This window comes from Oryx dammah, unplaced genomic scaffold (genome assembly GCF_014754425.2).
Source record: "Oryx dammah isolate SB20612 unplaced genomic scaffold, SCBI_Odam_1.1 HiC_scaffold_9, whole genome shotgun sequence".
Lineage (NCBI taxonomy): Eukaryota > Metazoa > Chordata > Mammalia > Artiodactyla > Bovidae > Oryx > Oryx dammah.
The window spans coordinates 3,310,713-3,327,750 of record NW_024070193.1 but is presented as its reverse complement, the minus strand read 5'-3'; the positions used below and the strand labels follow the sequence as shown (position 1 = coordinate 3,327,750).

General features: G+C 42.3%; 1 protein-coding gene across 6 annotated transcripts in view; it reads right to left on the bottom strand.

Annotated features, from left to right (window-relative positions):
• NR2C2 (nuclear receptor subfamily 2 group C member 2) overlaps positions 1 to 17,038 on the bottom strand; it is a 109,705-nt gene that overhangs the window by 32,218 nt on the left and 60,449 nt on the right. For all 6 annotated transcript variants that reach the window (XR_005722141.1, XM_040246695.1, XM_040246694.1 and 3 more), the window contains one exon: positions 8,691 to 8,801. Coding sequence is in view for 5 of the 6 variants with exons in the window: in XM_040246694.1 (XP_040102628.1) it covers positions 8,691 to 8,801 (111 nt within the window). In the remaining variant the exon portion in view is untranslated. The remainder of the gene's footprint in view (positions 1 to 8,690; positions 8,802 to 17,038) is intronic.

Here is a 17,038-nt window from a genome sequence, read left to right as displayed (position 1 = left end):
GAGTTCATCATGAGAAACGCTGGACTGGAAGAAACACAAGCTGGAATCAGGATTGCCGGGAGACATATCAATAACCTCAGATATGCAGATGACACCACCCTTATGGCAGAAAGTGAAGAGGAGCTAAAAAGCCTCTTGATGAAAGTGAAAGAGGAGAGTGAAAAAGTTGGCTTAAAGCTCAATATTCAGGAAACGAAGATCATGGCATCTGGTCCCATCACTTCATGGGAAATAGATGGGGAAACAGTGGAAACAGTGTCAGGCTTTATTTTTGTGGGCTCCAAAATCACTGCAGATGGTGATTGCAGCCATGAAATTAAAAGACGCTTACTCCTTGGAAGAAAAGTTATGAGCAACCTAGATAGTATACTCAAAAGCAGAGACATTACTTTGCCGACTAAGGTCCGTCTAGTCAAGACTATGGTTTTTCCAGTAGTCATGTATGGATGTGAGAGTTGGACTGTGAAGAAGGCTGAGCGCTGAAGAATTGATGCTTTTGAACTGTGGTGTTGGAGAAGACTCTTAAGGGTCCCTTGGACTGCAAGGAGATCCAACCAGTCCATTCTAAAGGAGATCAGCCCTGGGATTTCTGTGGAAGGCGTGATGTTAAAGCTGAAACTCCAGTACTTTGGCCACCTAATGCGAAGAGTTGACTCATTGGAAAAGACTCTGATGCTGGGAGGGATTGGGGTCAGGAGGAGAAGGGGACGACCGAGGATGAGATGGCTGGATGGCATCACCGACTCGATGGACCTGAGTCTGGGTGAACTCTGGGAGATGGTGATGGACAGGGAGGCCTGGCGTGCTGCAGTTCATGGGGTCGCAAAGAGTCGGACACGACTGAACTGAACTGAACTGAACTGTGAGGGTCACAGCCCAAGGAGAAAGGACCACTAAAATACTGAGATTCATCATAAGAGTACAGACCTAGACAGTGTATTAAAAAGCAGAGATATTACTTTGCCAACAAAGGTCTGTCTGGTCCAATCTACGGTTTTTCCAGTGGTCATGTATGGATATGAGAGCTGGACCGTAAGGAAGGCTGGTGGTAGTGGTGGACTCAATGAACAGGAGTTTGAGCAAGCTCCAGGAATCGGTGATGGACAGGGCAGCCTGGTGTGCTGCAGTCCAGGGAGTCAGAGAGAGCTGGACACGACTGAGCGACTGAAGACCCGCCCTTCCCTCACACCTTACCAACTGGGCTACAGAATGGTAAGAGCAGGTTACGGCTGAGCTTCAAGACACAAAGTCTCTGAGGAGGAATATCTAGGGCAGCTCAAAGTCAAGAGGACACACAAAGGAACCTAGAGGAATCTGAAGGTTCAGCCACTGACAGCTGCAGCAAACGTTACACAGAGCTCACTTCCCGGCCAGAACAGCAGCCCCTCACAGCAGAGGCTGATTCACCTCAGCCCCTGCTATCTAACACAGCCAATACTGTCTGACGTTCAGCAAAAAAAAAAAGACAAACACAGAATTTCAAAAGACAAGAAAAATATAATCTGGAAAGACAATACAAGCATCAGACCCAGACTCGGATGTGACAGAAATGTTAGAATTATCAGATAAGGAATTTAAAATAACCCATGATTAGTATCTAAGGATCTCTGAAGAAAAAAAAAAAATTCAGACAACATGCAAGAACAAATGAGGAATCTACAGAGATATGAAAATTCTCAGAAAACATAAAATGCTAGAAATCAAACATACTGTAGCAGAAATGAAGTATGCCCTGACAAGCTCACTGGACACAACCAAGGAAACAACTGGTGAGCTTGAAGACAGGCCCACAGGAGCTCTCCTACCTGAAACGTGAAGAGGAAACAGCATGGAAAAAACAAACACAGAATACAAATGCAACACACGAAACCCAGGACACAATAGCCAAGAGCCAAGGGGCAGCTGCAGGAGAAAACATATGCCAGCCTGAACACCAGACGGAGAAAGAAGAGGAAATATTTAAGGTAACAATAGGTGAGAACTTTCCATAATTAGCGACACAATACCAAACCACAGATCCATCAAGCACAGGAAGCACTCAAAAACTACATTTCAGTCAGGTCAGGTCAGTCGCTCAGTCGTGACCGACTCTCTGCGACACCATGAATCGTAGCACGCCAGGCCTCCCTGTCCATCACCAGCTCCCGGAGTTCACTCAGACTCACGTCCATCGAGTCCGTGATGCCATCCAGCCATCTCATCCTCGGTCGTCCCCTTCTCCTCCTGACCCCAATCCCTCCCAGCATCAGAGTCTTTTCCAATGAGTCAACTCTTCGCATGAGGTGGCCAAAGTACTGGAGCTTCAGCTTTAGCATCAGTCCCTCCACAGAAATCCCAGGGCTGATCTCCTTCAGAATAGACTGGTTGGATCTCCTTGCAGTCCACGGGACTCTCAAGAGTCTTCTCCAATACCACAGTTCAAAAGCATCAATTCTTCGGTGCCCAGCCTTCTTCACAGTCCAACTCTCACATCCATACATGACCACAGGAAAAACTACATTTAAGTATATCCTATTTATAAGACCAAAAAAAGATAAAAAATTTAACTCTCCCTGTCAAAAACATGGGAAAAGATTTCTCTCCCACTCTCCCTTTGGGAGAAAAGCCCATCTCACCAATAAAGAAAAAAAAAAAAATTAGAGCAGATTTGTCTTTAGAAACCATGCAAGACAGAAGATGGTGGGGCAAAATATTTCAAATGTTGTTGAAATGAACCACCAAACTAAAATTCTGTATTTCACAAACATATCCTTCAAAAGTGAAGGAGGCCCCATCAACGAGAGGAGAAAGCAATCATGGCACACAGTGGAGTGTTATGCAGTCCTGATAAAGAATAGCATACATGCCGTAAATGTGGATAAACATTATGTCAGACACAAAGGAAGCCAGACACAAAAAAGGTCACATACTGTGACTCCGTTTACTTAAAATATCCAGAATTGATAAATCCATAGAGATAGAATTCATATAACCACTAGGGACCAGGTGGGGCGAGGATCAGGGAAAGCTGCACAGTGGTGAGGGGAGTGAAGGAGTGAAAGAAATGTTTTGGAGCTTGCCTGAGGAGGTGGCTGCATCATGTTACGAATATGCTAAATGCCACTGAACTCTTCACTTTAAAATGCTTAATTTTCTGTCACGCATTTCACAGAAAATCAAAAAAACCCCAACATCAAAAAAGTCAAAGTGAAATAAAGACTTTCTCAGACAAAAAAAGTGAAGTCGCTCAGTCGTATCCCACTCTTTGCGACCCCGTGGACTGTAGCCCACCAGGCTCCTCTGTCCATGGGATTCTCCAGGCAAGAAAACTGGAGTGGGTTGCCATTTCCTTCTCCAGGGGATCTTTCCAATCTAGGGATCAAACCCAGGTCTCCCGCATTGCAGGCAGACGCTTTAACCTGTGAGCCACCAGGGAAGACCCTCTTCTCAGACAAAAACTACAAATTCATCATCAGCAGATATGCCTTCTAAGAAATGCCCCAAGGTTTTCTTCAGGCAGAAGGTAAATGGAACAGATCAGGAACTTGCATTTACATAAAGAATGGGAGAATACCAGAGAAGGAATTAATGAAGGTAAAACGAAATCTTGTTTTTCTTATTCTTAATTGATCTTAAAAAAAAAAACAAAACTGTTAAAATTAAGTAACAATGTACTGGGTGACTCTAGCATGTGGGTAAGTGAAATGAATTACAGCAATATTACAAAAGATGGGAGGCAGGGGTTGGTAATACTGTGAAAAGGTTCCCATTACAGGTGAAACAGGATACCATCAGTTGACGATAAATTTAGATTAGTTTAAAATGTAAATTGTAAACTTCAGGGCAACAACTAAAAACACTTGCAAAGAGGTACATGTGATACACTAAGAAAAGAGGTAACAGTGGATGAGAAAAGTTGCTCAATCGAAACTAGAAAAGGCAGACAAAGAAGCCTGGCATCATACCAGAAACAGTCACATACACGGAAGCATTTGTTCAAATATATGCACAATCTGTTTTAAATGTGGGTGTTCTGTATAAACCATTCAAAAGAGACCGTCATCGGGATAAACAAAGAAGACTCGACTACACACTGTTACAGAAAACCCTAAACCCAGACAGGTGAAAAGTGAAAAGTCAAAAGACAGCTAAAGTAACTACTTTAATATAAAGACAAAGCAGACTTCAGAACAAGGAAAATTTCAGGCATAAAGAGGGGCTTCATATGATAAAATGGCTCAATTCCCCGCAAAGACGTAACAATCCTCTAAATGTGCATGCACCTAGCAACAGAGCGACAAAACACACGAGGCAAAAATGGATACAGCTGCCAGAGAGAAAAAAAGCAATCAACCATCACATCTGGAGGTGGCACTTCTCTGCCAGATTATGCAGGCAGAAGACCAGTTAGGGCACTATCAATCACCCTGATATAACTGACATTCATAAAATATTCCAGCTAGCAACAGCAGAACATACATTCTTCTGCAGCCTGCATGAAACAGTCACTAAGACCACATTCTGGGCCATAAAACACACACACACACCCTCTCAAAATATTTCACTGAGTATGTAAGAAACAGGCACTCTCATACCAGGCTGGCCAGAGTACAAACTGGCAGAACCTCTTTGGAAGGCAGTCTGGCAACTACTGTCAAAATGACACGACATACTTACTCCCAGCGACCCTGTTTTGAATAATTGATCCTACAGGAATACTCTCAGGTGGAAGGTTATTTATTGCAACATTCATAAAATGAAATCTCAAAACCCTACTTAATAAAAAGAGGAGGCTCTATTTGTACCACTTTACTCCAAAAGAGTCAAGTGCAGAGCAGTGTGGGCAGAATGTGGACAGGCGTGTAAACTATGCTGTTCTGCTTACACGCATACTCACAGGTGTAGGCGCAGAGCCAGCCTCTGAAAAAAGGAAGCAACATGGCAACAGCGGCCGTTCTTGGGAGAGATACGGAGAGGGAGACTCGTCTTTTACTTTCCCCGGTGTGACTCAGTTACAGCGTGTACCTATTACCCACTCAACCGATACAAACAACTCCTGTGAGAACCTGAGAGGAGCCACCAGAGCTATCAGAGCAAGAGAGGAAGCACCAGAGGCTGCGGATGGAGAAAGGACACAGAGCAGGCACCGGCAGCTCCAGAAGGATGCGCAGGAAAGCAGAGCTGATGAAGAGACCGAGGGAAGGAGGCTGCAGGAGCCCGAGCTGCACTCCCCTGGGCAATGTAATGAGGATTCCAGACTTTTAAAAGACAGACAGCACAAGTCTTTTCTAGTAACAGGTGAAACATCCAAAAAAAAGAGCAGATAAAAAAGCACTATATCATATAAATGTATTTCATAAGCTTAAACATTTCCTTCAGTCAAACAGTAAGTACCATTATGCTCTACTGAAAACATAAATGTGAAATGGAGAGTGTGGAGGAATAGCTCAGGGACGCCTTAAAATCCACAGGTGGAAAAGAAGCTTTAAGCCAACATCTGCCCCAACAAGAATGAAGGCGGTGTCCAAGTGAGCACAGTGACCTCCAGCACGTCAGATTTGTACCTAATGTGTGCGAGTGTTTTCCTTTTAATCCACAGCACCGCTGACTCGATGCACAGGAAAGGAGCAACCTCTAGAAGGTAGTGAAGGGCAGGGAAGCCTGGTGTGCTGCCGTCCACGGGGTCGCAGAGAGGCAGACGTGACTGAGCAACAACAAACCACTGTAAAAGCTGGATTAAAAAATGACATTTGAACGTAGTATGTGCATGATCTTGGAAGTAATAAAGAACAGAGCTTGAAAACCACTGGCCTAGAGAGACTGCATATGATGAAAACTCATGGAATTTCCTGAGAAGCTAGGTTCTGTGACTGGACTGCTCCAGTGAGGCCTCCCTCAGACAAGATGGTGGCTCCCTCTTGCCGCCATCCTCTTCCTCCCAGTTTCTGCACGGGACTGCTGCGTCCCCAAGACAGCAGCGCTCCCCACCCAGTCACGCGTCTGCCTCTCCTCACACCGGGCGCGCCGCTCCCCCTACGTGGTCCCAAAGCCCTTTCGCAGCCAGTGGGGCGACGTAGCGGTGGCACGAGCCCACCGTCGGGGCAGCAGTGGCCCGCTGCGGGTCCGCACAGCCAGCTGCGCTGTTGGTCGTGTGCTGACTGGCACCTTGATTTTTGCTGTCATTATTAAAAACAGTAAAAAGAAACCCTAGGATGGGGGAAAAAACAACCATAGAGGACTTGGTTGAGAAAACTGATGAATTTTAGAATTTGGACTACGGATTAGATAATGGCTTATTTCAATATTAAATTTCCTGATTTTGATCACTGTAGTGTAATTATGTAGGAGAATGTCATTCTCCATAGAAAATGCAACGGAGGTATCCAGGGCAAAGCAGCGTGATGTTTCTATTTTTATTCTCAAATGATTCAGAAAAAAATACATCATACATACATTCAGAATGTTACAGCAAAACCTGGTGAATCTGTATAAAGGGAATACAAGATTCCTATGCATTACTGTCCTTATGTCTGAACTTGTATGAAAATAAAACATTAAAAAATTGTAACACAGATGCTAACATCAATTGATCTCTACTTCCTATAGGTTTATAGGCATTATCTCTTAATCTTTTTACAATGCCATAAAATAGGTATTATTACTATTGTCACTTAACAGTTATAGATGTTATAGAAACTTTCCCCAGGGTCACACAACTGAGTAGAAACAAGATTTAATCCTAAAGTCTGTTTCATTCAGAGCCAAAAGTTTCTAAATGTTGCACAGCTTGCCATCCTCACTGAATAATCTTTCTCTCACAAACTTATCACAGAGCTACTATCTAGGACAGAGCACTGATTGCTCATTAAAACATCAGGAAATGAACTCTCTTCCCACAAGGGGTTGGAGAGCCAACACTGAAGTCAGGACTAGAAAGGAAAACTTGATAGAAGACACTGGCACCAACATCAAGAACTAGAAACCAACTTAAGCTGGTTATGACCGTAACTCTTCTTTAAAATACCAAACCTTCAAACACACTTCAGCTGAGGCAAAGTATATTCAGTTTTATTGACAGGTCACAATGAAAAGATTTTCAGCTATACTTACTGCACATCAAACTCATGTTAAGGGGTTATTTTCCCTAGAGAAACTGAAAGCACACCACCACAGATCCATTCTACAAGACTTCTGGCTCAAGAATCTAAGTGCATTCTCGCCAGGGCATGGTGGAACCACGGGCCAAGCACCAGGGCATGGGAATCCCCCACTGGATGAACTGGGATGCCCAAACAGCGCTTAAGAAAACAAGGATTCTTCTTACACCAATACAGGAGGCTATACACGCTCTCTTGAAATATACACTAGCTCCAAGACTAGCTGGAGTCTTCTAGGGGAGTGTTCTATGCTCTCACCTGCCCTTGGATGGCTGTGAAACCACAACGTAACAGTTACAGTTAAATACACCAAGTTAGTCCCTTTTCTAGACCTGGGAGAGTTATGTAGGCAGGATCCTAATACCTATTACATTAAACTATAAAGGACTCATTTTCAAGTCACAATCAGCAAATAAGAACAAAGTGAAAGAAAAAATAACTCAGCTACATAAAGTTTCTAATTCTGAAGAATAGTAAAACCTCATTAACGTCGGACCAATTACTTCTGAATTTCCAAACACTCAGATATATGTGTCCTACTTGGTGTGAAGTGAAAAAAATTACAAGTATATGAACTTCTGTATTTATGATTAACTATTATGTAAAATAGGCATGATGGAAATATAATTTTTAACAACTCATTTCACTTTCCTTAATACAACTCTTTTATGCTTAGTTTTTAACAATCCATAACATCACTTTTAAGAATGGGGAAACACTATAGAAATCATCTTATTACAGCATACTGCTCACTTTTACTTAGCTTAAAATGAAAGCAATCCTTAACTAATCCACTCGAATACATGTCTGCCTGGTATTTTCTCAGACTTCTGTTACATATTTAGTGCTTTTCCTGCCATTCATTTCTGCCCATGTGCTTTGGTTTGGTCTTCTGATTCAGCCTTCGGAGGTAACTATGAATCTAATCTGTGTCATCAGCACTTTGCCCTTCTTCCTGCTTGCTGGTCAGAGGCAGGCTCAGAGCCCTGGGGAAGACTAGCCTTCCCATAAGTGAATATGAAATAGTTAACAGGAACGATTCTATGACTACTAATAGTTATTATAGATAACGAGTACACACTAAACATTATTATGTGCCAAGCACCGTTGTAAGCATCTTACAAGCAATATCCACTGATTCCTCCTAATAACCTTATGAGGTAAACACTACTATTATGCACATTTTCTAAATGAAAAAACTGAGATGTTAGAAAAGCTATAACGTGGAGCACTGGGATCTGACTTCAGGCGGGGTCCACACTCTTAACTACTAGTACACTAGGACATACTGCCTCTCAACTCTGAACTACAAAAGTTATAAAACGGTACTTCATTCCAATAGTTTGAAGTGACACTTTAGGCTTTTAGATTAAAAGTAAGTTAGCTTAGCAAATGTAAACTCTTTCTTCTTTTACATTTTAAAAAATAAATGAGATTGCACTATACTGGATGCCTGAGAAGCACAGCTCCTTACTGAGACCCTTAGGCAGCTTTGTTTTTGGAACGGTTTCAGGGAGGGCAGGTGGCTGGACCCCAGGGGGACTGGTGCGGTACCTGAATGCGCTGAGGTGAGGCTACCGCAGAATCAGTGGAGATTATCTGGATGCGCGGGGAGGGGCTGGTCATCCCTGGAGATTCCGGCCGAGAAGTCTGTGTACGTGGTACCTGTGGGCGAGAAGTGGGCTGGATCACAAGGGGGCTCAGAAAGGTGCCCAGTGGGGGTCTGAGGACCGTGCCTCTTGGTTTCACTGTGGCTCCAACTGACAAAATGCGTAGTTTAGGATGAGAAAGCAATCAGTGAGACACTTCTACAGAATGGTCCTGAAAACAGCTGAAATAGCTGTTTCTAATGTTGAAAATGCAAGAAAAAATGAAAGGGATGTTCAGGTCTGCTCTGTGCAGCATCAATTAAATATAAAGCTACCAAAATAACTTCTTAGAAATCATCTTTGAACTTTCTCCCCCCACTGTCTCCAAAGCCAGCTATAAAGCACTCCTGTGAGATGACAGTGTTCAGAAGAAAGGCTCTCACAATACTGCTGAGGATGGCAAACAGAACCAGAATTACACTGTAAACCACCAGGATTACTAGTACTTGCCGAAGAGTCTGGCAACCTCCCACCCCTACTGGGATGAAACTTGAAAAAAAGCTTATCAATAACACAAGGTCAATACCCATCAAAGTAAAGGTTCAAGGTTCCGAACGGTCACTTAGACACCTGAAATGATCAGGTATTATTTTTCTTTGAATAAAAGTATGTTACAAACCAATATTTTTCAAACTTAAAAAAAGAAGAAGAAGAAGAAAATACTTCTCGATTCATTCTATGAGGCCAATACTACCTGACACCAAAACCAGACAGATGATCACAAGAGAACTACAGACCCAGACCAATATTCCTTATGAATAAAGATGCAATAATCTGAAACAAAATCCAAGCAAGATGAATCCAGAAGCATATAAAGAACCATACACTGTGACTAAGTGGGATGCATCCCAGGAATACAAGGCTGCTTCTACATATGAATCAAACAATATAATAGACCTTAGAAGGGGACAAAAGTCAAATGATCATCTCAATGGACAGAAAAAGCATTTGACAAAATTCAACACTCTTTCATGACTGCAAAAAAAAAAAAAAAAAAAAAAAAAAACCCACTCAGCAAACTATGAAGTACTGATATGTCAACCTCTTTTTATATAGCTAACATAGTACTTAATGATATAAGACTGAAGCCCTTTCCCCAATGATTAGGAACAAGACAAAGAAGTCCACTTTCCCCATGTCCGCTTGACATCATACTGCAACTTCTAGACAAGGCAATCAGAAAAGAAAAAGAACTAAAAGCAACAAGGTCTGGAAAGAAGGAAAACGATCTCTATTAGCAGATAATACGATCCTTTATACAGAAAATCCAGAAGAATCCACAGAAAAACTACTAGGTCTAATAAATGAGTTTCAAGGTCGCAGAATACAAAATCAACATATGAAAATCAGTTATTTTTCTATACGTTAGCAAAGAGCACTCAGAAAATTAAAGAAACAATCCCACTAACCATAACATCAAACACAAGAAAATACTTAGGAATAAGTTTATCAAACAAAATACAGCAATTGTATACTGAAAACTACAAAACATTGTTGAAAGAAATTAAGATATAAATAAACATAAAGACATCTGTGTTCATGGATCAGAAGACTTAATACTGTTAAGATGTCAATACTACCCAAACTGATCCACAGATTCAATATAGTTGCTATTCAAATTCTGCTGCTGCTGCTAAGTTGCTTCAGTCGTGTCCGACTCTGTGCGACCCCATAGACGGCAGCTCACCAGGCTCCCCCGCCCCTGGGATTCTCCAGGCAAGAACACTGGAGTGGGTTGCCATTTCCTTCTCCAATGTATGAAAGTGAAAAGTAAAAGTGAAGTCGCTCAGTCGTGTCCGACTCTTTGCGACCCTATGGACTGCAGCCCACCAGGCTCCTCTGTCCATGGGATTTTCCAGGCAAGAGTACTGGAGTGGGGTGCCATCACCTTCTCCGACTCAAATTCTAGCTGCCTGTATTGCATAAATTGATAAATTCATCCTAAAATTCATGAAAATGCAAGGGAACCAGAATAGCCAAAACAATCTTGAGAGAGAACAAAGTTGGAGGACTCAACTTCCTGGTTTCAAAACTCAAGTGTCTCTCGTGTCTCCTGGACTGGCAGGCCGGTTCTCTGCCACCTGGGAAGCCCCAATCAGAAAGCAATGGTAATCGGAACAGCATGGCCATGGCATAAACACAGACTAACAGAGCAACAAAGCAGAACAAAGAGCGTAGAAACTAACCTTTCCATCAGTGGTCAGATGAGTTTTGATTAAAGTGCCATGATAACTCCATGGGGAAAGAAGAGCATTTTCAACAAATGGTGATGGAAAAATCAGACACAACATGGAAGGATGAAATTGGACACCTCACTCCTATTATATAAAAAACAATTAATTCAAGAGAGAGAATCCTGGGGAAATGGTGGAGCAGGAAGCACTGGGAATCTGTCTCTCTACTGAGATCACAGACAGACATCAGAAACTGTCTGATGGGACTATTGTGGAACTCGAGTCCAATGAGGCTCGCAATTTCCAGGAGAAGACTTAGACGATACAGTGTGGTTAACTTTGGTCAACTCCAGCTCCTAGCACAGCGGTGCAGCTACCTGTCCCCACCCCTACTCAAGAGCAGGCAACCGTGCACACACTCCGAAGCAGCCTGCACACAGCCCGTGGGAGCCAGGGTGGCAGAAAGGGCCCTTGTCTTCCACAACTGGGGACCCGTGCGCCAATCGCTGACTGCTTCTGATCCCAGAGGTGCAGACAAGGAGGTGGCATCCATGGTCTTTGCACCTCCTCCTGCTGTTGCCAATGCCCATCTCTGCTCAAGTGATTTCCAGGGGACTTAAAAGACCGGTTTGTTCTCCCACCACCCACTTTTCTCTTTTTTCCTCTTTTGGGAATTAGACATTAAAGACAAAGACTTTCAAACTAACTGCATATACAGGAAAAATTAGAAAGTAACTACACATGCTTAGGGAAAGACACAGGTTTAGAAAAGACCTTAAATTTACATGTCAGGATGTTGCTTACACAAAGTGCTTAAAATAAAAACAAATTAACAAAAACCAGCAAATATCTGGCAAGAGAGAGAATCTGATTTCTAGAGTTACCACATTATTAGATTCAAATGTCCAGTTTTCAACAACAAAATCACAAGGCATACAAAGAAATAAAATTATGGTCCAGTCAAAGGGAAAAAAAATTAACAAAAATTACATCTGAAAAAGATCTCACGTCAAATGTACTAGAGAAGGACTGAACTAAAGGAAGATGTGGAAAAGTCAGAGAATGATATATGAACAAAATCAAATACCAATAAGCGAAAGAAAATCTAGAAAGAAAGCAAAAAAACTTTGGAGCTAAAAAAGTTCAGAAATTGAAACGAAAAATTCACTAAAGGGATTCAAAGGAAGATTTGAGTAAGCAGAAAAATCAGTAACCTTGATGGGATTTAGTGAATCTGAGGAATAGAAAGAAAAAAGATTGGAGAGATGTGACCAGCGCCAAAGAGGCCTGCAGGATACCAGCAGTGAGGCCAGCAGCACTGTGGGAGTCTGAGAGAGAGGGGTGTGGGGAGACAGCACGCGAAGAAATAATGGCTGGAAAGCTGCCCAAACTTCATCAAAGACATGAACACAAGCATCCAAGCTCACCATATGAGGAACTCACAGAGACCCAAATCAAGATACATTATAATCAAAGTTTCAAAAAACAAGAAGAGAAACTCTTGAAAGCATATAAAAGAGAAGCAAATTGTTACATACAAAAAATCCACAATTAGGTTATTTGCAAATTTCTCTTTAGAAACTTTGGAGGCCAGAAGACAGTTGGCCAATACAGTCAAAGTGCTCAAAAGAAATATGTCAATTCAAGATCCTATACCCAGCAAAACAGTCCTTCAAAGGCGAGAGGGATTGTAATTAACATGGCTAAAGTTGAAGAGGATTCTAAAGGCAGGAAAAAAAAAAAAAAAAAGGCAGGGGTGGGGGAGTAAAAGGGAAGTCCCATAAGGCTATCCTCGGATTTCTCCACAGAAATACTGCAGGCCAGAAGGAAGTGACAAAGATAAATCCAAAATCCTTAAAGGGAAAAACCTGCGACCTAAGACATTCTACCCAGCAAGATTATCTTTAGCAGAGAAGGAGAGAGAAAGAATTTCTCAGACAAGCAAAAACTAAAATAATATAGGAAGACTAAACTTTTACTGTTAAAAAAAAAATACCGAAAGGTTTTCTCTAAATAGTAAAGAAGGGGCCATCCCTGGTGGTACAGTAAGTAAGAATCTGCCTGTCAAAAGAGGAACACAGGTTCAATCACCAGTCTGGGAAGACTCCACATGCCACAAAGCAACTAAGCCCGAGCACGAGAACTACTGAGCCGGCTCTCTAGTACCTGCGAGCGGCAACTCCTGAGTCTGTATGCTCTGACTCCTGAGCGTGCGTGCTCTGACTCCTGAGTCTCTGAGTTATGACTTCTGAGTGTCTGTGCTGTAACTCCTGAGTCTCTGTGCTCTAACTGCCGAGTGTGTGTGCCGTAACTCCTGAGTCTGCATACTGTAACTCCTGAGTCTGCAGGCCGAGAGCCTGTGCTCCGCACCTGGAGAAGCCACCACAAAGAGAAGCCCGGGCATTATACTGCAGAGGAGCCCCAGTTCACCACGAGTAGAGAAAGCTTGTGCATGAACATGAAGATCCAGTGCAGCTAAAATAAACTATTTAAAAAACGTTAAAATAAATAAATTGGAAAGAAGGAAGAATCTATAGGAAAGACAAAAACACAACTAGAAAGTAGATCACTTAAATAAACCAGTACACCGATTAAAAAATTTAAAACAATTGTGTGAAAGTGATAATAGCTGCAACAAACAAGAAAAGGATAAACATTAAGATATAAAAGACACCAAAACCATAAAATGTGTGGGAGGTAAGAAAATAGGTTTTGTTTGTTTTTTAGAATGTGTTTCGAATATATATATATGAATACCCATCTAAAGTAAATGGGGGCTTCCCTGGTGGCTCAGATGGTAACGAATCTGTCTTCAATTCAGGAGATCCGGGTTCGAACCCTGGGTTGGAAGATCCCCTGGAGGAGATGGCAACCCACTCCAGTATTCTTGCCTGGAAAATCCCATGGACAAAGGGGCTGGGTGGGCTACAGTCCACGGGGTTGCAAACAGTCAGACACAACTGAGCGACTAACATACACAAATCAAAAACATACAATGTATTCACAAAAACCGAAAAGAAGAAAACACAAGCATAATACAAAAGAAAACCATCAAACTACAAAAGGAAAAGAAGAAATGTAACATCAACTGGAAAACAAGGTTTACGATGGCAATACATCCGTATCTGTCAATAATTACAGTATATGTCAATGGACTGAATGTTCCAATCAAGACATAAAGTGGCAGATTAGATAGTAAAACAAGAGCTACAATATACTGCCTACGAATGATCCACTTTAAAGCAAAGAACACATATGGGTTGAAAGTAAGGGGATGGAAAATCTAATTTCATGAAACAGAAATAAGAAAGCAGGGGTAACAATACTCATATCAGACAAAACAGATTTTAAAACAAAAGCTGAAAACAAAGATAAAGAAGGAAACTGCATAATGATTTAAAGAAAGGCTCAATATAAGAAGGTATATTACACTCATTAACATACGCACCCAACATGCCCACACGCATGCTCGGTCACTCGGCCGTGTCCCACTCACTCTCTGCGACCCTATGGGCAGTGGCCCATGGGCCCCTCCGTCCGAGGGATTCTGCAGGCGAGAGCACTGCAGCGGGCTGCCACGCCCTCCAGGTTGTCTCCCCACCCAGGGGTCAAGCCGGAGTCTCTCTGGCTCCTGCACCTGCAGGCGGCATCTTTACCCCTGGAGGCACCTGGGAAGCCCTACGTCACCTGGGCTAGAATTCGGGCTTCAGTATTCCCATAAAGGGACCCGACAGCGTATCCAGCCTCGCCTTTTCCTTCTGTAATATAACTGCTTCCACCAGTAAACCAGATTTAATCAGTATTGGCCAAGGATTGGTCTGAGAAGTCTGGGTGGACACTGGGAGAAACTATCCGGATCTCGGAGCAAGTTTTAATAGGGTCATCTTTTCCTGGTATGGGCAGTAAAGTTGCTGGGGTTAGAGTCTTGCAAATACTCAAACATATCTGTGGGCTTTCAAATAAAAGAATTTGCTATCTGAAAATTCTTGATCATTTAGTAGGTCTGGTACCTGGTGAACAATGAGAACCTGAATGGGGCTCCCAGAGTAAATTTCCGTGTTCCCTCAGCTAGGAGGGACAGTGCTCCTAGCACCCTAAGACAGGAAGGCCAGCCTTCAGCAGTGGACTCCAGCTGTGTGGAGAGAGAGGCTTTGGCTGTGGTTTCTCCCAGTCTTTGTGTTAGGATTCCCAAGGCCGCACTCCCCGTTTCCTGGGTGCAGAGTCAGAACAGTCAGGAAGGGTTAGGTAGACCCAAAGTGGGAGCGCTGCGGAGGAGGCTCCTTAAAGTGTTCATGGCTCCTGCTGGACTTGTCCTCGTCTGAGGGGTACCTGATCTTCCTTACCTTTTAATGCTTGATGTAAGGGGCTATGCAACGAGACCACAGTTAGGTATCCAGACTCTGCAATACCGGGTTAGGCCCAGAAACACTTGTAGTTGTTTATGGGTAGTGGGGGTCTGTAGATGGGGTATCGCCTGTGTATAATCTGCCAGAAGGCTGCACCTACCAGGGGTGAAAATAATCCCCAAATAGGACACTTGTTGTACCAACTGGGCCTTAGATTTGGACACACTGTAACCCCAATAAGCCAGGAAATTTAGGACCTGAGTGGTGTATATAATGGTGTGGGACTGAGTGGGGGAGCAGATCAAGAGATCATCAATGTAGTGAATAAACGTTCCCCCCTCAAGAGTTAGGTCTTGCAGATCCTGGGCTAGAGCCTGCTCCAAAAGTTGAGGGCTATCTCTAAAGCCTTGGGGTAGGTCAACTACTGAGGGGGTACTGTTGAGGATTTCTACTTCAATGCAACAAGTATTGATTCTGGTGCCAATGCGATGAGAGAGTAAGCCTCCTTTAAATCTGAGAGTGAGAACCAGCTGCTGTCTGGGGGTCTTTTTTTTTTCAGAAGTATATAAGGATTAGGGACTACTGGGTATAAAGGTGTCATGGCCTTATTAATGAGCCGTGAGTCTTAGACTAGGTGCCATCCAATCTGATACTAGGTATAAAAATCTGATACTAGGTATAAAAAGACTCCACATAAAAACTACCAGAAGTGATAAATGAATTCAGCAAGGTGGCAGGATACAAGATTAACACACATAAGTCAGTTGCACTTCTTTACACTAACAATGAAACAGCAGAAAGGGAAAAACTCTTCTTAAAGATTCTTTTAAAACCACATTAAAAAATAAAATGAATAGGAATAAACTCAATAAGGAGGTGAAAGACAACTTTTAAAACACTGATAAAGGAATATGCATACCAAAAAAATGGAAAGACACCATATTCTTGGATTAGAAGAATACTGTTAAAATGGCCACACTAGCCAAAGCAATCTACAGTTTTAACTGAATTCTCCACTAAATTACCCATGACATTTTACATGGAACTAGAATAATTCCAAAATTTTTATGGAATTATAACAGATCCAGAATTGCCAAAGCAATCCTGAGAAAAAAGAACAAAGCTGGAAGCATAACCCTCCCAGACGTCAGACATTACTACAAAGCTACAGGAATCAAAATCAGGTAGTACTGGCACAAAATCAGAGAACCCAAAAATAATCCCACACATCTATGGTCAATTAATCTCAGACAAAGGAATCAAGAATACACAACGAAGACAAGCCAGTCTCTTCAGCAAGCAGCTGGACAGCCGCGTATAAATCAAGGAGTTAGAACACTCCCTCATACCCTACACAAAAATAAACTCAAAACGGCTGAGACATATATAAGACACGACACAATAAAACTCGTAAAAGAGAACATAGGCAAAACATTCTCTGACATAAATCACAGCATAGTTTTCTTAGTTCAGTCTCCCAAGACAACAGAAATAAAAATAAAACTTACAAGCTTTTGCACAGCAAAGTATACCATAAACAAAATGAAAAGACAACCTGTGCACTGGGAGAAAATGCCTGCAAATAACGTAACCAGCAAGGGCTTAATTTCCAAAATATACAAACAGCTCATACAACTCAGTAAATAAAAAAGCAAACAACCCAATCAAAAAATAAGACCTAGATATTTCTCCAAAGACGACACACAAGTTGGCAAATAAGACACATGAAAAGG